This window comes from Opisthocomus hoazin, chromosome 2 (genome assembly GCF_030867145.1).
Source record: "Opisthocomus hoazin isolate bOpiHoa1 chromosome 2, bOpiHoa1.hap1, whole genome shotgun sequence".
In the NCBI taxonomy this organism is placed as follows: Eukaryota; Metazoa; Chordata; class Aves; order Opisthocomiformes; family Opisthocomidae; genus Opisthocomus; species Opisthocomus hoazin.
The window spans coordinates 2,699,892-2,720,137 of record NC_134415.1 but is presented as its reverse complement, the minus strand read 5'-3'; the positions used below and the strand labels follow the sequence as shown (position 1 = coordinate 2,720,137).

Below are 20,246 nucleotides of genomic sequence, written 5' to 3'. Positions count from 1 at the left end.
TTGGGGATGCTGGGGGACAAAAAGCTGGACATGACCCAGCAGTGTGCACCCATGAGTCTCTGGGGATGCAAACCCCTTGGTTTTCAAGTTGTTCATCTGAGGCCTAAATAGTTTCTTGCAGGATTAAAGATGCCTTTGGTGTCAGAGGGAGCGCTCTCAACGCTCGTGAAAGTCACAGGGCTTTCCAGGCCGGGATTTGGGCGACATACCTGTTGCTCCAGCTAAGGGAGTTTTGCTAGTTCGTGTATTAATAACATGAGGTGTTTGCATGCATATCAAACTAGAATTTTGAAAGTCATGCTCAGTTGCGTGCCTGTGCTATTCTGACAAACTGGTAGAGTATTGTGGCCAGCAGGTCGAGAGAGGTGATTCTGCCCCTCTACTCTGCTCTGGTGAGACCTCACCTGGAGTCCTGCGTTCAGCTCTGGAGCCCTCAGCACAAGAAGAACATGGAGCTGTTGGAGCGGGTCCAAAGGAGGGCTACAAAAATGGTCCGAGGGCTGGAGCACCTCTCCTATGAGGACAGGCTGAGAGAGTTGGGCTTGTTCAGCCTGGAGAAGAGAAGGCTGCGGGGAGACCTGATTGCAGCCTTTCAGCACTTAAAGGGAGCCGACAGGAAAGATGGGGACAATCTGTTTAGCAGAGACAGCAGTGACAGGACGAGGGGTAATGGTTTTAAACTAAAACAGGGTAGGTTTAGGCTGGATATAAGGAAGAAATTCTTTACAATGAGGGTGGTGAAACCCTGGAACGGGTTGCCCAGAGAGGTAGTGGAGGCCCCATCCCTGGAAACATTCAAGACCAGGTTGGACAGGGCTCTGAGCACCCTGATCTCGTTAGCAGTGTCCCTGCTCGCTGCGGGGCGGTTGGACTAGATGACCTCTGGGGGTCCCTTCCAACCCAAAACTTTCTATGATTCTATGATTCTATAGCTAATATAACCAGTCAGGTCAGCACTCCAAGACCGCTTGGTAGTTTCAGGAACAATGTGACTTTAAGAGTAATCAGAAGGACGACATCATTTTGCAATACAACGCATTTTCCTTTGTTCTGTTTCCTTTTTGGTGTGGTGATTATGTTGAAGTCCTCTGAAACAGCACACATTGTTCTTGAGTCATCTGTTTCGGAGGGAACGCAGACAAGTGCCCCATCCCGTGCCACAGGGAACAGCTGACTAGTGACTGGTAACCCAAACTGAGAATTTTGCTTGTGACAGCGATATGGGTAGTACAAGCTTTGCAAGATTACATGGCCGATAAAAGATTTCTAGAACTGCAGCCTAATAATTCTGCAGATGCAGCACGCTGTCCTGTTCTGTGTGCAGTACAGCCGAAAATCATCATCCTAAGGGTTTGGGGGGTTGTTTGTTGGATAAAGATTCTGTAGCTGTTTATATAGAATAATAATACAACTAGAAATCTAGCGTTTGGGCAAGCTTGCTTTTGCCTTTCTCCTCCCTTTCAACATCATGCAAAAATGAAATCTTTTCCTTGGGCTGGATAGAAAAATATCCCAGCGTTTCTCTGTTTAGCCAAACTTCTAAATGAATTGGCTTCCCATTAATGCTGGAGCAGCTGAGCTTAATTTGTCACGACCGTTAATGAAAAACACTTCAGAAAGCCTGACGTGTTCCTGTGGCATCCAGATGTCATCATCTGTTCTGCAGTTGTGAGCGCCGGAGGTCCCGGTGTGTTCGTCGCGCCGGGAAGCAGGAGCCGGGAGCGAGCGGCGCGTGTCCCATACGCACAGGGAACATCTTGAGAAGGAAAGTCTCACCAAAAAACATACCGGATCGTTTTGTAGGAGCGTCGTAGCTGCGATGCCGCCAGGCGCAAGAGCCTGGTTAAGGTGTTCAGAGAGAATTTACCCTTTTTTTTATTTTTCAGCTTCTCTGCCTGGTGGTTAAAAGTTGTTCTCCCTCCCCGCAAACCTTTTCCTCAAAGGGTGTTTGAGGAAAGCATAATGTGTTTGCAAGGGTTTTTTTTTCAGGAGGAAGAGTCTTTCAACTTGCAAATAACGTGCTGGAAACAGACTTCCTCCTTTCTTTTTTTGGCCTTTTATATGTTGGGTGGAGAGAGCGAACAAAGCGGCGTGGTTCCCGAACAGGCAATGAATGAAATAATTGCCACAGATTTTTGCAAGCCAACTAGACATTCAATAGTTACATGATTTCACCTAGCCTTTGTTAATTTATATATTTATAAGTCTATGTTATGTATGCGGGCATACATTTATTTCTGCGTTTGGCTTTCCTTCTGCTTCTGTCCAGTAACACCAGTGCTGGAAGCCAAAGAAGGGACACTGGTGGCTGGTGTCTCTGACCTCGGCAGAGAGAGTGGCTCCTGGGAGTCAGCTAGAGGACCCACTTATTTTATTTTCAGTCACTGAAACACTGAAAGTCTTCTAAAGACCAAACTGATTCCTTTGCTCGCCACCCCTCCAGTGCCCAGGTGCACGTAGGGGCAGAGGAGAAATAGTTGCATGGAGTAAAACATAAAAGGTACAATTTTAGCTACAATTTTATTTTATTTCAATTACAAATTTACACTGTCAGAAGATGTGGCGTAGGAGACTATAACAGGGAAAACTGTCTTTCTTGTAATAACTGGTTTGTTAATCAAAGGAGTTCTGCTTTGGGTTAAGTATGCACAAGCAGATTTTCAGCTGTATGAACTTTTTTTTGCTTCAGCGACATCCTAGGCAAGTCACCATTCCCAGCTTGTGGCGTAAATTGCATCAAACTGTTTTTTCTCCTTAATTTAATTGGTGGCAATAATGTTAAACCGCTCCGCATTCCTAAGCACAAACGAGACATAACCTTATTCATGTAAGGCTGGTCAGAATATGAAGAGATGTGCTCGCGTTAATTCCGACTATCCACCCGTGTTAATTGTAAAGGCAATCAATAATGTTGAATATATTTTCTCTGGGAGGGAGTAAAGGCTTAAAAGTGAAGATTTCCAGAGCTAGCTCAACCAATTGCAGGTGAAATAGATACGAAGCCCTTTCAGCTAATAATTTTCGTTAGATTTCCTGAACTGTGGCATCTGTTCCTCTATCAAACGCAGCAAGGCTTGTCCGTGGAAGTTCAGCACTCACCTACACAAGACGTCTGCTTTTTTACAGGTCTTTCTAGTGAGGAAGGTCAAAGGATCTGATGCGGGCCAGCTTTATGCCATGAAGGTGCTGAAGAAGGCGACTCTGAAAGGTAAGGGTTGGGACGGTGGCTCTATAACTGTGCTACTTTGTCGTTGACTTTTCTTGCCGTTTTTTGCGTCGCTGCTGTCTTACGGGACGTCAGAGCGCACAAATGTGTCTCTGCCACCCTTCAAAGTTCTGCCTCACTGTAGTGAATGCTCTGAAAAAATCAGACAGAAGAAATGTTGCCTAGATGGCGTGGGAGCAGGACAGCAGGGCGTCAGAGCTTTCCAGCTGCACGCTTGCTTCACTTTCTTGGTGTGGTCTCTAGGACTTCTGTTGGGCGTATATTAATTTGTATCGCCGCGGCAGTATCTTTCTTTGCTAACTAAACTGAAGTATTTTAAATAAGGATATTGCTGAGGTAGAACATGGCTCCTGCTGGGCAGAAAGGCCTTCCAGCTGGTGCTTCTCGCAGCGTGCCTGAAAACTCATGGGAGCGTATTTTCGAGTGCGAGGAGTTGCTCTGAGGTTGTTGAGATGATGGTGTTCTCTAGCTCTTGACTAGGCATGGTCGGTAGTAGGCTGGGGCCGACTGACTGGTGTTTAAAGCTGGTCATCCTCTTCTGGGGCCACGGGCTGCTACAGCCTCACTCACAGCAAAAAGGACTTTTTGGTAGAGCACAGGACTGAAAAGTAGAGTAGTTGTGGTCTCAGCTGCCCTGAAGTCCGTACTGTTTGTTCCTCCACAGAGTTGGGGAGATCCAGTCATCTGCTTCTTTCCCTGACCTAGAACTGTAGACTGGTTTTTTCCCCTCAAAAGCCTGAGACTTTTTGCAGAGAAGGTGGACAATGTTCATTTTGCCCAGAGCAGCTCTTTCTTGGACAATGTGGCTTTGCACAATGCAGTATGGGGCCAAAATTTCTATCCTGATGTGAAGACAGATCATTCTGAGATAGTTCTGGTGACTTCAAAATCCAGATTGCTTTAGCGTGCCGCAATGTGGGGAGCCGAAAGAAGAACGAAGCTACCTGTGATTGCGAGGTGGAGTTAGAGCGGGTGGTGGCAGGCAGACACAGCACCTCCTCCAAGTACTCAGCGAGATGGGGGAGCGGCAAACCAGGTATTTACACAGGCCCTTCCCTTAGCAAAGCCTCCTCGAAGGAACGTTGGTTTGAAGCAATGCTGGCGTGCTGCTCTTGTTGTTTGGGATGCAGATGGGGAAGTTTGTTCTGGCAGGACAGCGTGGTGTAAATAACCACTTGGATAGTACTGGGTGTAATACGTCAAAAGCAAAAGGTCAGGCCTGTGTACACAGTACGTAGAACAGCGTGATTCTCCGGCTTCTCAACCAAGAGCAGGACCGTGAAGTGCCCAGACCCAGCTGAGCCTTCCCACCAGGAAAGCCATCTCTTGCCAGGCATGGTGTCTGAGGAAGGACTGTGTGACCCCTCTGATGTCAAGACATGACACAGATTTATTTCTGTTTCTTTTGACAACCCAGAACTTTCACCCAGAGTGAAAATGGGGTATTTCTTCTTTTTTACAACTCTGAGATGTGTTGGGCTGAAGCGGCTTTGGAGAGGGGAAGGGTTCTGCATTCCCCGAACACATGGTTGTTGCTTAATACTTGATAGCTAAATTTGTAATGTTAGATTCAGCTGGGAAAAAAAAAAATCATTATTATGGATTTTTAAGAAATGTCAATATTTAGGTGGTGATTTTAAACTACCCAAACTGTTCCGTCACATTTCTATTCCATCAAGAGCAGGCGCCTCTGTCCTTGCAGTTCCTCGGTTCGTCGTAGCACGGAGCCTCTGCCTCTCTCCTCCCTCGCCATCACAGCAGGCTGTTTACTGTTTTCTCGAGCGTGGGTTGCCAGATCCGCAAGTCGAGGCTACTTTGTGATTTCTCTGGGTTGCACTTCTCTCCCGTTCAGACCACCTACCCCTCTGACCGGTAGCTCTGGATTTCCCATTAATCTCAAGAGAATTGGCACATTAGTAGGAACTAATGTGTCCACACTAGTTTCTACAAATGAGTTAAACGTGACAGCTAGTTAAGTCAAAGTACAAAAAATGAAGGCAAAACCCCATTGGCACAGGGCAAGCGAGAAGATCAACAATGAGGATTGCTGTCAGGGAGCTTCAGGTGCTGTCTGACTGTCCTTGTCACTGGTGTCCATCTGGGATTATTATTCCTAATGCTTTGGTTAACTGAGCAAGAATCCTTGCCAGTATGGTCTTCACCAAATCTGAACTGTGATTTCTGCTTATTTAAACTCTCACAGAATCACAGAACACCTTTGCAAGCAAATATTAACCCTTTTTGGGGGGTCCAGGCACCTAAAGACTTTTAGGCACTTAAATGCCTTCCAAGAGTGAGACTTTTGCCTTTCAGAAAGTCATTAGAGAACACTCTTGGATACCATCCTAAACTGTTGCTTTCATGTCTTCGTTACACTCTGCTTTTTTTTTTCCCTTGAAAATCAGATTTTTAGATTAAAAAATTGAAAGAAAATGAAGTAAAGTTGGTTTACATGTTTAAAAATTTACAGATATATATGGTGAGTCCTGACTGCCTGGCCTGAATGCACTGAGACGGAAGAAACAGAAGGAGAACAGGGTCTGTTTAGTCTGTGTAGACGTGTGCCTTGTATCCAGTAGGGAAGCTGGGACAGAGGGAAAGGGCAGGCTGCTGATTTGGATCCACTCGGTATTTCTCTCAAGGTGTCTTGGGCTCCGTCGGCTTTAGGGATGTGCTTCGGGATTCCGTGAACAGGAGCCGTTAGGATCGCTTGCGGCGTAAGCCTCATTCAGCACCAGGGAAGTGCCCGTAAATCCCCGCCGGGCTGCTGTGCTGGAGCGTCAGGGCTGCCTCTGGAGCTGGGAAATCAAAGTGCCATCCCTCCAGGAGACAGGCAACCTTGCAGGAAGCAGCGTGAAGCCAGAATTGCCTGATATAACGCTTATGAGCTTTGTAAGCATCGGAGCGATGATCTAGCGAAGGTGATGTGATGGGTCACAGATTCACAGAATCACAGAATGGTAGGGGTTGGAAGGGACCTCTGTGGGTCACCCAGTCCAACCCCCTGCTGAAGCAGGGTCAACCAGAGCAGGCTGCAGAGGACCTTGTCCAGGCAGGTCCCAGGGAAGCAGTTTGCCTCTGCCCATCTTGTTGGTGATGGGCCGTGTAAATCGGAGCTCTGGAAGCTGTCTGACCCTGGGAACGGAGAGAGTCTCTGCGTTTCTGCTCGCGGGGTTTCGAAACGCTGATCTGCTTCGTCAGAAGCTCTGAAGTGCTTTGCAGTGTGTGATCCCCTCAGCCTGAGCCAGCGGGCTCACGGCTTCACTGCGGTGCTGAGGGCGTGCGGTGGTGACAGATGCAGCAGGCGGTGAGAGCAGCTCCAGTGACTCCCAGAGAGCTTGTGGCGTTCTCAGAATAGTAGGGGTTGGAAGGGACCTCTGTGGGTCATCTAGTCCAACCCTCCTGCTGAAGCAGGGTCACCTACAGCAGGCTGCACAGGACCTTGTCCAGGCGGGTCTTGAATATCTCCAGAGAAGGAGACTCCACAACCTCCCTGGGCAGCCTGTTCCAGGGCTCCGTCACCCTCAGAGGGAAGAAGTTCTTCCTCATGTTCAGCTGGAACTTCCTCTGCTTCAGTTTGTGCCCATTGCCCCTTGTCCTGTCGCTGGGCACCACTGAAAAGAGCTTGGCCTCATCCTCCTGACACCCACCCTTCAGATATTTAGAGGCATTTTGAAGGTCCCCTTGCAGCCTTCTCTTCTCCAGGCTGAACAAGCCCAGCTCCCTCAGTGTCTCCTCCTAGGAGAGATGCTCCAGTCCCCTCATCATCTTCGCAGCCCTCCACTGGACTCTCTCCAGTAGCTCCTCATCTTTCTTGAACTGGGGAGCCCAGAACTGGACACAGTACTCCAGATGGGGCCTCCCCAGGGCAGAGTAGATAGGGAGGAGAACCTCCCTCGACCTGCTGGCCACACTCCTCTTAATGCACCCCAGGATCTCATTGGCCTTCTTGGCAGCCAGGGCACACTGCTGGCTCATGGTCAACCTGTCGTCCCCCAGCACACCCAGGTCCCTCTCCACAGAGCTGCTCTCCAGCAGGTCCGCCCCAGCCTGTACTGATGCATGGGGTTGTTCCTCCCATGGCTCTAAAATGTAAAGATCATCATGGTTGGCATGTGCTCAGCCACAGAGCAATGCTCTTGGGTCACCATCTGCATCTTTCCCGTTCGTATGCAAGCTCTGTGGGCCAGGAGTCACGGAGCAGATCTCCAGCTTTGTGCTGAGCTGCAGAACGTGCCAGCTTTGCCCATCACAATTTAGGAGCAAGTTGGAATTAGTAGCGATCATCCAAGGAAGCAGAACTTTCTTTTGTCCCATGGGAGTTTTGAAAATGAAAGCTGGAAGATTTTCAACTCTCAGTGCTTCGAGGTCACTGTTGGGCTGTGGTTTTACTGGGTCTTTACAAGGCTTCTTGCGTCAGATCATTTCTTTCTTCCTCCCCTAAAAGGTTAGCTTTTCTAGGACTTGTTTTCTGAAAGAGGAAGGGTTATGGTACATTAGAGAGCTCCCTTAGGTTGTTTCTAATGGACTGTGGAGAACAATGCGTTCATATATTATAAGGAAAACGAACTGTGTTAGGAAACTAGCTCGTTGTGTGTCAGCAAATATTACAGAGCATCCTAGCCTGGATATCTAGCAGACTTGACAGGTCAAAGATGAGAAAGAGCATTGCTGGAAGTTTATTTTCATAGCATTAGCTAAAGAGCATTGAGTTGTGTTCATCAAGATCGTAGCTTCTGGGTTAGTTACTTAATACTCTTTAGTGACTCTGTATGGTGTTTGGATTCAGGTTTGGATGAGAAGGGAAAACTTTTGCCCATAAATATAAAGTAAGCATGCATCACTTTCAGATTTTATTCTCTATTAAGCCATTGCACGATGTCCTGATTAAATTACAGCCTCTTCACAATGCCAAGTGCATCATGACGATCCTGTTATCGGGCAAAAATTCCCACCATTAAGACATTCAAGAAACGAACTCTGAATATTAAAAATGCTCTCTGCTTTGTAGCAAGGGAGCATTTTGCCTAGTTTCTTTTTACAGAGAAGTGTGTTGTTCCTCCTAGAGCTTTTCAAACCAGAGAAAATTCAGCTTTCTCTTCATGAAAATTTTGACTGTTGAGTTCTGTACAGGGTCACCTTGTTAACAGTGTTGCTCAGCTTGCTAGATAGCAAGTTCATATTTCCGTGAGGAGGACACAATTATTAAGTCTTTTGCAAAATACTGGTAAAAATTGTAGTCAGTCTCCCTATCTTTCTCCCTGTCACGAAGCCAGACTGATTCGCATAGGAGCACACATTTCTGCACTTGTCGTAGGCGCTGTAGGTGAATGCAGCAGTATCGCCCAGCCCCTCCCTGGCCACACGTTTGTTCCAGTACAACTCTGTTATTACAGTAGTATCAAAATATAGCTCACTGCATGGCCGTGTGTTCATTTGGAATGTAGCTTCAGTAGCATGTTGCCGCCTGAAATAGCTTTGTTTTGTTCTCCCGAAAGAGTGCACAGGACAGGACTCACAAGCAAACCCCAGCTTTCTCCATGAGAAGTTCACTGGAGTAGCAGAAACCGAGAGAGTCCAGCGGAGGGCTACGAGGATGATGAGGGGACTGGAACATCTCCCCTACGAGGAGAGGTTGAGGGAACTGGGCTTGTTCAGCCTGAAGAAGAGAAGGCTGAGAGGGGACCTTATAAATGCTTACAAATATCTGAAGGGTGGGTGTCAGGAGGATGGGGCCAAGCTCTTTTCAGTGGTGCCCAGCGACAGGACAAGGGGCAATGGGCACAAACTGAGGCACAGGAAGTTCCGTCTGAACAGGAGGAAGAACTTCTTCCCTCTGAGGGTGACGGAGCACTGGCCCAGGCTGCCCAGGGAGGCTGTGGAGTCTCCTTCTCTGGAGATATTCCAGACCCGCCTGGACAAGGTCCTGTGCAGCCTGCTGTAGGTGACCCTGCTTCAGCAGGAGGGTTGGACTAGATGACCCACAGAGGTCCCTTCCAACCCCTACTTTTCTGTGATTCTGTGATTCTGATTCTGTGATGGGAGTCCTAGCATCTGACGGCGCCGGTGCTTTGGCTCGGACTGGGCTTTTGAAGCAATTCTTCCAGTCATCCCCCGTTTGCCGTGCCTCGGTTTGCTGGGCACAGCAGTTTCAGAGCACATGAGCTTGGTTCGCTCCTGATGGTACTAAACCAGGAGCACACCCCGTGTCCTCCAGCCTCTTCTGGGCATTCAGGCCAGGGGACAAAGTGTGGCATCAAGTGTGGGGCAACCTCTGGTCCCAGCACCCACTGCTACTTGCCATAGATTGCCGGATGCACCACACTGCTTGCTAGTGCAGCCATGGGTTTAAACCAAAGTTTCAGAGTTTGCTACGAAGACACTGAGTGCACCTGGGTTTGAGTTTTTCACTAGCTGCAGCACAGAGCTGTCTTAAATTTTGCCATCTTTTTGCTGAATTAATATGCCCACGCCCTTAGCTTCTAATGCTTGAGCAGTTCCATGGGCCCTGTTCGCAGGAGCTGGAAGTGTTGGGTTATTCAGGTGTTCATGTGATGATTCCCGGCAGAACACAAAGGAGATTCAAATCTGGAGTCAGAGAGACCGCGTGCTGAAAAATCTGCTGATTTCTTTGGCAGAAAGAATGTCTCCTTCACCTGTGATCAAACGATACAGGTTTGTTCTAAATGTTTGTTGAGTCACACTCCTCTGTCATTGAAATACAGAAAGAACAACTTCTTTAAAGTTCCTAAAAAAGCGGCAGCTCTTGCAGGTTGCATCTGACTGTGTTTTTTTCAGTAGTCCATCATGCTCGTTTCATTTTTGATAGTGAAAAGCAATTTTCCAAATCGCCTTGTAATTTTCAGTCAATTTGCCGTCTGCCTCTGTAAAGTTTCAATTGATCGTGCTGTGCTCGATGCAATGAAGAAGCAGCAATGGAGACTGCAGGTCCTGAAGGGGCCATCAGTAAAAGGCTTTCAGACCCAAATTCATTCTTCAAAGTCCTCATAGTAGAGTTGATCAAGGGCTTTCATTACTGCTTGCTTTCCCCTGGATTATTCTTTTCGTTGTATTCATTGCAGTGTATAGCTAATGACGGCTCTTTGCAGTCCTTCCCAAATCGGTTGTCACTTTACAGAAAAGACTTCACTTGATGTTTTTTATTGTCAAGCAGCAGGTTGCTGTTAGTTGCTTTTGGTGTAGTTTCAGGAATTGAGAGACTACCCGGACAGTTCTCTTGAAGTCGCAAGTGAAATGTTTATGCAGTTTGACAAAGGCAGTGCAATTCCAGTTTATCTGTAGAAAACCCGCTTCTACGAGGAAGGACTGGGAGTTGCAGTGGCCTTTGTCACAGCTGAAGCTGTTCGTTCACATCCTCTCCGCTGAGAACAGTTTCCTCTCAGCAGTTTTCTTCCACATCTTGACGACTGTTACCGTGTTTGGCCTTCATTTTCTGTAGACCGAGGATCTTTCATCTTCCTTTCCTTCCTTGGAGTTCATTTCTTCTAGCTGGGTTAGAAGAAGACTTAGTTTTGTCAGCGCTAGGTAAGTCATGGGATCTGCTCTGGCTGTGTGCTCCAGATCGCAGGTCCTCTGTGAATGCTTTGTTACTACAGTAGTAGCGATGCCCCTGCTCTACCAAGCAGATTGTTGAACAGTCAGGTTTTTTAACTGAACAGATAAAAATGTCCTGCTGCAAAGATGCCTGAGTGGTCGTATGGTTGAGATGTTGAATGGTTGTTCCTTTGAGAAGTCCCATTCAGAGAAAGTCCCTGGGAAGAGCCAGCCCCTGGGCAGCAGTGTTTGTAACACGGCTCTTCTTTGCATTGAAGGTTGAGACAGCAGCATTTCTGGAGAGCGTTTTTGGTTCCTCGTGGTTGCCCGCAGCTGTCAACCTCCATTCCCCTTCTCTCGTGTGTTTAGCTTCAGAATTAACCAGAACATCGGTGGGCAGGGCGTACCCAGGCCAGTCTGACTTTACCAGCGATAACGTGATGCTGGTCGCTGTTTTACCTTGCCTGCCACCCTCCTCCTTCTGCCTTTCTGGCTGGCGTCCCGTAGGCCAAATGGGAATCATCAACTGAAAGGCTGCTTTTCTGGGTTTTTTTGGCTTGGTCACGGGGTTTGGATTTTTTGTGTGTCTTGTTTATCTTGTGCTGTCTTTAAGGAGCTTTGTAAGCTTACTCTTTGCTCGTAATGCTTCTAATTTTAAGTAAACCCGCTGCTGAGAAAGAGAAGCTGTTGCTGGCAAGCCATCGAGTCAGCTGCGCAGCACGTGGAAGGACCGCCGGAGCCTTTTAATCCTGCCCGCTGCCCCAGAGCTTGCTGTTGGTGCCACGAGGCTGCAGAATTACAGGAAGAGAAAAATTGCCCTTTTGGCAAATACAGGCTCGAATGCATTTAGTCTTCGTCTCCGTTGAATTTGTGTTATGTGATCTGTTCCTTAATGGCAAGCTGTGTCTGGTATAGGGGCTGGTACCTCAGTTGAGGAGTTACAAGACCTTGGCTCCGCTCACATCTCTGCCGCTGGCCTGCTGCATAAACATAAACCAGCTACCATTGCTGCTGCTCTTCATCTCTGTACCTGTAACGTTAATTATGCCAGCCTCCTCTTCACAGTGCTCAATGTCACAGAATCATAGAATCATGGAATCATTAAGGTTGGAAAAGACCTCTAAGATCATCAAGTCCAACCTCCAACCCAACACCCCCATGCCTGCTAAACCCTGTGCTGAAGTGCCCCGTCTACACGTAACGGCGATGTTATCAACACTCTTCCCCACTTCAGTGCAATCTGCTGCGTTTCGGAATTGAATGGCTGAAGAGTCCCAAACAAGAAATTGTTCGGAAATGTCTCTTCTGAATAATGCATTGACTGTCTGAAATAATCAGAGCTATGAATCAACTGTACTTTTGCATAAATTTGTCGTTGTAGTGGAAAGCTAAACTGGAAATACAATAGCTCAATATCCCTGGGGATTTTTCACCTCCCTGGTGGACTCTGCAGGTCTTTGGCTGGGGTACAAACCCATTATCTATCTGAAAAGCATTTGTTTGTGCTGTTCACTGAACAAGTTGTGCCAGTTGGAGCAGCCAACATAATTACATTTAACCATTTGCAGCCGCCTGCAGCCGCAGTGTGTGTATGGTTGGTTGGAAACCCAATCCATAAGCATCCTCTGGGAGCCGCATCCCTCTGCTTTTACCAGTTACTGTAACACAACCAAAAACTGTTGGATGAGGACGGATCAGCAGAGAGGTTGGCGCTGCCGCTTGATGCCGTTGCAAGGCAGAGCGATGGCAGTGGGGAGCGGGTCGGTAGCGCTGGCAACGGTTTGCCTGGCCACGCTGCGGCTGGACCGCTTGCAGACCTGCACTGGACATCTGGCCAGATGTTCTGTGCCCAGCCGTGGCTGGATGGGTGCTGGCACCCGGCTGGCTCGCCGTAGCAGTTAGGCGGCATGGCGTGAGGGACCACCATCTGGGACTTGGTTCAACGGAAACGGAGTTATTCTCTGTGTTTTTATACTCTTCGTGTGGGTTACACGTGGTAGTTACGGCTTCCTCGTGGCTGTAGGGTTTACTCCGAGTTGGAGGTTGTGATGATGTTCAGGGAGAGCCCAGCCGTCAGCATCAACGACAGCCTCTCCTTGCTATGTTGTCCACAGCATTTTCTGTCTGAACGCACCGTAATCGGCACACTCGAGAGCTTTCCATGGCGCAGTAATTTAGCTGACATTTTCTCAGCAGCAGTAGCTTATTTTTTGTATATTTGGGCAAAGCCTGAATTGCTCAGGTAATTGCACTGTGCCTGTGGTCGTCTTTCAGACTTCATTTGTGCTGTGACCCAGTTGCTGTTTAGTGGAGGATTGTCATCAGCAGCACCTCAGTCAGAGCTGCCTTTCAGGTTCAGGTTCATGGCATTGTGCTCCTGTATAGCTTTTGGCAATGCAGAGCAATTCAATTTTGTTTTCATTATGCATACAATAAGCTATACAATGTAAAATATTAATGTCCTACATCTAGGCAGGATGTAAATACATGCAGGTGCTAACTTGACCCGTGCGTCCTATCAGAAGAAAGAAATATTTTCAAATGTACGTTTAGAAAGGCTGGTTTGTATTTTTGCTTTTACATGGTGTTCCCTACACTTGGGTTGCCTTTACCACGTGCCTCTGTCTCCTAGAATACTTGCCTGCTTCGGGACGTGGTTTAGCAGGTGTGGGGACCTTATAAATGCTTACAAATATCTGCAGGGTGGGTGTCAGGAGGACGGGGCCAGACTCTTTCCAGTGGTGCCCAGCGACAGGACAAGGGGCAACGGGCACAAACTGAAGCAGAGGAAGATCCAGCTGAGCAGGAGGAAGAACTTCTTCCCTCTGAGGGTGATGGAGCCCTGGCCCAGGCTGCCCAGGGAGGTTGTGGAGTCTCCTTCTCTGGAGGTATTCAAACCCTGCCTGGACAAGGTCCTCTACAGCCTACTGTAAGTGACCCTGCTTCAGCAGGGGGTTGAACTAGATGACCCTCAGAGGTCCTTTCCAAACCCTACCATTCTGGGATTCTGTGATTCTGTGATTTGCGCTCTGCCTGGGAGGAGTACGGCTCGCTGAGTGGTTGCTGGAAGGGCCGGTGGCCGCGGCGCCGGGTGGTCCTGGGGGAGCCGCGTCACCCCCCGACCTCCGGCGATCCCCTGCAGGGTGATGGCCGCAGCGATCCGAGGCGCACGATAAGGCTGTTTGAGATCTCAGAATTAGGAGCCGTGTGTGCAAGCTGAACTGCTCATGGTTATTCTTCACAGGGTTTTCAAGTCGCTTCCCAACGCAAATGTTTAGTTTCTGATTTTTTTTTTTTGCTTTGCTGGAATATTCTGACATAACACTACACGCATTAACCTTGGTACAAATGACGGCTCTGTTTCGGTCGGTCTCCCAAACGCTTGTGTGTGGTAGTGAAATCTGGAAGGTGGTTTTTTTTTTTCAAAAATTTTGCTTTATTGAGGTGGAGTCACTGCAGCACCGGAGCAGACGGTGAAAGATGCCGTCTCATTCCCCTGCAGCCAGGGCAGGCTATTTTTTGCTGAATCATTACTTAACTTTTGCTGTTCGGTTTTGCTTTAAAATGTGCCAAGTGGCGAGGCTTCGAGCCCAACCCTTCGCTCTGCTCCACAGGGGTTATCCGCTTAGTTTGCCTGACACAGCCTACATCTCCTCTTATGCTGTTTTGCTTACCTCTGCCTATTTATATTCCTTTCTTTCCTTTTATTTTGATGAGTAATTCTTCTCTGCCCTTCGTGTTTACATCCTTTAAATATTTATCTGCCCTCCTGCTGTCTCCCCTTAGTCATTGCGGCATACGGTTTATGTTTAACTCTCGGTCACCCCATGGCATCGGAAGAAGGAAGATCTCCTCTTCAGTTACGTGTCCTTTTAGCATTCAAGCAGTGACGTAGATTTTCAGAGCTGCATACAGGGATGGAAGTGTAGATTGTGAGACCCTATTAATGTCAACAGAGGGTTTACTACTGACTGTTTTAGGGCCATGTTATCACCCGGAGGCTCTCTGAACAGTCCTATCTTCCACCAGGCTCCCCGTACGGTGGTGGAGTCCAGGCTGAAGAAGCATTTGCGATTGTCTGAGCACTCTGTTTCTCTCCTCGCAGGAGAAAACACCCGATCAGCCTTTTTTTCTGGTTCTTTGTGTGGCCAAGGCTTGCTGGTTGCAAAGCTGCAGTCGGTCTGTCTGTAGCGGCACGAGACAACGCTTATCCTCAGGCTCTAATTTAGGAACTAACCTTGCCTTGACTTCACACCCCGCTGGCTGGTGGGACTGTCGGCTTCCTCGGTGACAGACAGCCATCTCGCAGATGCTCGTTTATTTTTATGAGGCAAACATATCATCGGAGCTATATTAAGCCTGTCTGCGTAGCAACTCGGGGCCTGGGCAAAGCAAAGGGTGGATTTGCCTCAATGTTGACAACAGACACCATAGATTTCTTGACATATTTGAAATCTAGATTCCTGTCTATTTGATGGGCACGTAGCTCAGAGGGCTGGAGTGCAGGCAACCTGATAAACCGCGAGGACAAGGCACACAAATAGAAGCTGTCTCAGGGCTTTTTATCTCCTAAATCAACTGAAAGTCCTCATTTTTGGATGATAAGCCACTAGGCCGCCTTCCTTAGTGATGCCAGAAATATACTCGCTACCCATTGTACAAACCAAAATACTTGGAATTTAGTAACTGAAATGCTCATCCAAAACATTTTGTTGGAGCAAGTTGGATTGGGTTGGATTGGCTCTGTGTTGACCACCTCCAAGCAGCCTAATGGGAGAAGTGTTTCGCGTGGGGTTGCTGCATAGCTGGGGGTGAATGGGGACGTTGGCCCCGGACTCCGTGAGCGACCCATCTGAACCCTCCCCTCCGAGCAGCGCTCCTCTCCCTGCCCAGCCCCGCAGCCCTGTGTGACCCGTGGGAGAGCTGAGCTGTCGAACCCCTCTCCCGTTAGCCCCATCGCAAAAACATTATTTCATGCTGTCGTATCATTACCCTACATTTGGAGGACATGGGGTTGGGTTTTTTTGCTTTAAAATTCCTGGTGTGCTCAGCGAACATGTTTTTTCCGAAGCACCCATAAATCCTCTTTTTTATTATTCCATATACTTCTGAATGTGTATTACTATTGATAAAGATTCAATGTACGTTTTCTGGTCTATCCACAGGAACAGGATTGTTGAGTGAAATTTTTCTTGAAAAAACATTGGTACTAAGCAGAATGCTTCAGTTTGATGGTGTATCTTTTAAAAAAATATTTTATGGTTATAATACTATGTAATATAGTATAATACTAATACATATTAATATGGTAATATAATACTGTTTAAGAAATAATGGATCAAAAGTAAATTAAACCCCTTAACAAAACAGTACTTTGATGCACCCCAAACAATTTTTCACAATTTAATTTTGGCAAAACTTGCTGCATTTAGGCTTTTTGTTCCAATTCAGATCAAAAGCCACAGCAAAAACAGCTTTGAAAATGTCCAAAATTACAAGTTTCAAGCAGCGCCACAGAAAACATTTACCAGGATTAGTTCAGCCTATGAGGAAAACCACCATGGTGGCAAAGGAGAGCATCCCAGTACAGAGGGTTAATACCGAATTTCTGCTCCTTCCAGGAATTCCCACTAATATTATATAAAAGATCGTAGAATCACAGAATCATTAAGGTTGGAAAAGACCTCCAAGACCATCCAGTCCAACTGTCAACCCAACACAACCATGCCTGCTAAACCATGTCTTGAAATTGTTGGTCTTGTCCGTAAACATCCCAGCTGGACCCGGCGGAAGGTTCCAGCCTGTGCCATTAAACTGAATTATTGGGGCTGAAATAACAAAACCGAAGGGGCTTGGGTGGCCTTTGGATCGCTCTCGGGCAGGGGCAGCTTGCCCTGAGCCCATGTCCAGGCCAGGGAATCAGCCGTTGCTCAAAGATCCTGGAGGAGAAGAAACTTCCCATTCAGTACAACTGGCTTTGTGGGCCCGGAGAGATTAATTAAAGGGAGCAATATTTTCTCTGCAGAAGGCTGGCAGAGGAGGGAAATGTCTTTGCATTTTCACTATTGAGCCAGTAATGGCTCCCAATACTTTTTAATCCTGAAAGTTGTATTTTCGCCTTTGGTGATACGCTGCAGAACGTCTTTGTGGCGAATACCAAAGCACAGACAGTTCTCACACTTCCAGGGTAAGGGAAGACACAAACTTTATTCCGCCCTGCCTGTAAAACCCACGGAGCAGGTGTGGTTTAAGAGCAAAGGACAGCTCGAAAAAACATTGGTAGTAAGCAGAACGCTTCAGTTTGATGGTATATTTTTCAAAAATAGTAATAGTAGTTATAGTAATATAATGAATTAAATGAATGGTTATTTCTGTTACAATAAGAATATCTGACATATATCAATAGTTCTCTCAATTTATATGAGCAGATGAAATAATTAAGATAGACACTGAACATGTTAATCTGTACCTTTTCATTCATGGAAAAGGGTCATTCTGAAAGAAAATTAGACAGCCTATGCGAAGAAAGGAAGCTAGTGAAGCCAAAAAGCCAGTTTAAAACCAAGCCCCACAGTTTTGAAAATCAGCATATTAAATAATGGAAAGCGCACGTGTTCGGACGGCATTACGTGACAGTCTGCCAGATGGGAACCCTCGAGGGCACAAAGAATGTGTCTTGGGATCCTGCTGCTTCTTGTGTGTCCAGGTGTATGGGTCTGAGCTGATAAGAGTGAAGTCAGTCTTTGAAAACCCTATTAAAATTTCTGTTAGTTTTCCCTGTCTTGCTTAGAATTCTCCATTCTAGTGAGCACGCAAAGCGGAGTTGATTAAGGCACGGTGGGCTTCAAGCTTAAAAGGGAAGCGGTGAAACTCGTTGCCCTGTGAGACCTGGCAGCTCCTGGACGTCTGGATCGTGTCCAGCTCGAGAAGGACAAGAGAAGAACAATTTCTTTGCTGCGCCTGTTGACTTGGCAGCACAGCAATAGCAAACGCGTGGGGAACGCTCATTTCATGCCGAAATGCCCCACGGGTGGGGAACGTGGGGCTTGGTGCTGCCGCTCCCGAGCCGACGAGAGAGCTGGAGTCTGGCAGGAGACACCAGAGAGGTTTGATGGAGAAGTTCCAACCCTCCTTGGGCTGTAGGTGAGAGTAGGATTGAGGACTATATGGACCTGCAGATCTTTTCTCTGTTGGATTCTTGTAGGTTGGAACTACATTTTAAATAGTTATTTTGCGAGGAAAGGCCAACTGTCCCATAATTGTTTGAAGCTTTTCTTTATTGAAAAAACCATATGAAACAGCCACCAGTTTCTCCCTTCAGGCCATCATAATTTCCTGAGCTCCTGATGAGTGGTGTTCACTGGGACCTCTGACTTCTAAGGCCAGCCCTCTTATTTGGTTGTCATTTTGCAATTATGCCTACTCCTAGAGCATAGGTAATTATTGCCTGTCAGCAAGAGTTAATATTGAAATTGTTGCTGTTGCCTGCAATAGTAATAATGATAATAATAATAATTATACATCTGTTCAACTGAAGCAAATATAATAAAAAATAGGACTGTGTTGCAGCAGAATTCAAGAAACTAATATATTGCTTCATGGATCATTTGACAGGATATCACATCCACTAAGGTAAATAAATTTAAAGAAAACATCTGCTTTACATAGCAAAAAAAAAAGCTGACCCAGGTGCCGCTCTGCAGAGGTGTTGAAGGTCTTTGGTTTTGCACAAGCCGTGGCCAGATGTGTTTCCAGCTGCAGGTTTTGGCTTTTGGGAGGAAGGTCCGTGCTAGCAAACGGCAGCTTTCCCTGCTCTTCATCAAGCCCTTTATGAGTTTGTTTTTAATGGCGTTAGAGAGAACTGATTTCTGCGATTGTGAAGGGTGTAGTTCCGACTTTGCTGGTGTTGTACATCGCCATAGGATTGGGCTTCTTGGGCATCATTGCCCACCTGCAGCTGGCAGACCTTGGCGGGGATGGGTTCACCTGGGAGCTGCGCGCAGGCACCTCTGCGTGTGTTCGGTTGGTCCGGTTCTGTTCAAAAACACACAAAAATTGAAATGTCACCTCTACGTCAGGACATGCGGCTGGTACGCTTGTCCCAGTGCTCTGCCGGGCAGGACTTCTCTAATGACGGGGTGGAACCCACGGGATCATTTCAGCCAAAAATGTAAAACGTGCTTAAGTCCCTGGAGCATCTGCGGGAATTTTTTGGCCGAGGAGAGAGCTCCGAGCTGGTGTCCCAGTGGGGGGGAGGTGGGAACTGGAACAGGCTGCCCAGGGAGGTTCTGGAGTCTCCTTCTCTGGAGAGATTCAAGACCCGCCTGGACAAGGTCCTCTACATCCTACTGTAGGTGACCCTGGTTCGGCAGGAGGGATGGACTAGATGACCCACAGAGGTCCCTTCCAACCCCGACCATTCTGTGATTCTGTGATTCTGGGGTCCGCAGGCGCCGGGGGCTCGGCCGGGCAGGAGGGAGCCCACCCAGCAGCACCCGCCGAGCTGGGAGCCGCTGCCGGGAGAGCTCCGCTCACCGCTCTGAGGGTTTGTTGTCAGCGGAGTCAGCACGTCCCAGAAACCTGTGCTTGCTGCTGATAGCTCCTGTATGACTTTTTTTTTAATTTTCTTTCTTATTTTTGGTAACGTTAGACTTCATCAGCCTGTCCTTTCATTCTCCTTGCTGGAGAACTGAGCAGAGGGACTTCAGAGGGATATTGCGAGATTTAATTAACTTTTCCAAACATTTCATGAGAGCGATGAATAGATGATAAAGAATTTAAACGGAAGCTCAATATTAAAAGTTTAGAATTAATTCAGAGACATCTGTCATTCCAAATCTCAATGTTGAAGCAACCAGGCTGCTTTAAAAAAAACAAAAAATCAGAAAAAAAACACCAAAAAAACCCAAACCAAAACAGCCAAAGGAAAGTCTTTGATTTCTTTCAAGCCAAATGTGTTGTTTCATGGAAAAGGAGAAAAAAGAAGAGGGGAGGGGGAGATAAAATGACCTCCTCCAGACCCCAGACTCCTAAAAACCAGTCTGCGTTCGTGTTGATTTTGCGGAGTGCCCTTCGGGAAAGGAGTGTCTCCTGCCCTATAAATCTGTTTTTTTCCCTTTGCTGCAGCAGCGCTAGGGCTGAGTGGTAAAGCTCTGTTTTTCGTGGCTCTTTCCCCATCTCTGAAAGGTTCCGTCTTTGGGGGCACGGAGGTTCTTTCTTCCAGAAGAATAACCTTTGTGAAATTATATGCATTTCAAAATAAATGCGCATAAAGTCCCGACACGGCGTTGGTGGTAGACTTCTACCTTCAGGTGTCAACAGGACGCTTTTCTGGGTTGCTTTGAGTCCTGATCGTGCTCCGCTGGTACGGTGCAGCGTGAGAGGCTGCTCTTGAGGAGCTGTGAGCAGAATACTCTGCGGAGCAGAAACACAGTCATGCCCATAGTATTTCCCAGCAGAACTGCTG

The 20,246-nt window shown here is 47.3% G+C and overlaps 1 protein-coding gene across 2 annotated transcripts in view; it reads left to right on the top strand.

Moving 5' to 3' along the window:
- The window catches only part of RPS6KA2 (ribosomal protein S6 kinase A2), a 293,472-nt gene that overhangs the window by 190,249 nt on the left and 82,977 nt on the right, over positions 1-20,246 (top strand). For both annotated transcript variants that reach the window (XM_075411804.1, XM_075411814.1), the window contains one exon: positions 3,127-3,208. In XM_075411804.1, coding sequence (XP_075267919.1) covers positions 3,127-3,208 — 82 coding nt within the window. The remainder of the gene's footprint in view (positions 1-3,126; positions 3,209-20,246) is intronic.